Genomic DNA, 872 nt, shown 5'->3' with positions numbered 1-872 from the left:
CGATCGTTTGCTTCACCTTCATGCATCCAACACATAATGTCTTCGTTTGCTACTTCGTCACTGACATGCCCATCGTAGCGCGCTACACTTCCTAAATATTTTAAATGTACAATCTCCTGTATAGCTTTTCCCGTTGCTATCGCAGCTAAATTCGTTAGAATTTTGCATGATGATCATTAAAATTGAAAGCTTAGATTCCGTGCCGCAAAATATTTTAATCGACAAAAGTCGCCGATTTAGCCCTGGTACTAGTCATTCGAAATCGCTTGCAACCGCTTCTATATAAGTAAACTGTTCCCATGCCGATTATGATAGTTTCTTTCCATACGCGATCCTTACTTCAATAAATGCACTAACGACCGCGTTTTGCTTAGATCTTCACGAAAGGGGGTCATGTGTGAGGTCGCTTCGCTGTCAATCAGCCATTCTTCTTGCTGCTTCTCCCCAACAGCAAAAACCGCATCTTCATCCTATTCTTAGCTACTTTCTTGACAATTCGTTTCATATGTACGGCTTTACCACACTTAAAACACTTGCCCTTGACCAAAGTCCTTCGTTGCTCTTTTGCCCTTGATCAAAGCTGCAGCGGGACTGCCGTAGCTTTGCGCTTTGAGGTAGCGTAATTTGGGTCACCGACCTTTCGTTCTATACCTAGAATAAGCACGAGTTTAGCGGATCGCAATCCGCTTACTGCAAGAGTAATTATCGCCTCAATCCAAGGCTAATTAACTCTTTCGTTTAAACACAAAACTGACTTTTTTTACTTTTGATCTACGGCAAAGCCGCCTAATTTTGAATGAATAGATTTTCCTAAATATATCTAGTAAAATCTAAAAACATGCATAACTCCTGGCTACCCAGCCACATACAGT

The 872-nt window shown here is 41.4% G+C and overlaps 1 protein-coding gene across 1 annotated transcript; it reads left to right on the top strand.

Annotated features, from left to right (window-relative positions):
- Positions 1 to 65: 65 nt before the first annotated feature.
- Positions 66 to 286, top strand: PHALS_08582 (uncharacterized protein; the record flags this gene model as incomplete). The annotated part of the gene is made up of 2 exons (XM_024723957.1): positions 66 to 74; positions 146 to 286. 2 exons carry the CDS (start codon positions 66 to 68, stop codon positions 284 to 286), a joined length of 150 nt encoding a protein of 49 aa, XP_024574882.1.
- Positions 287 to 872: the final 586 nt, after the last annotated feature.

This window comes from Plasmopara halstedii (genome assembly GCF_900000015.1).
Source record: "Plasmopara halstedii genome assembly, contig: Scaffold_323, whole genome shotgun sequence".
Classification (NCBI taxonomy): Eukaryota; Oomycota; class Peronosporomycetes; order Peronosporales; family Peronosporaceae; genus Plasmopara; species Plasmopara halstedii.
The sequence above is the reverse complement of the archived record's forward strand: the minus strand, read 5'-3'. Positions and strand labels throughout refer to the sequence as shown.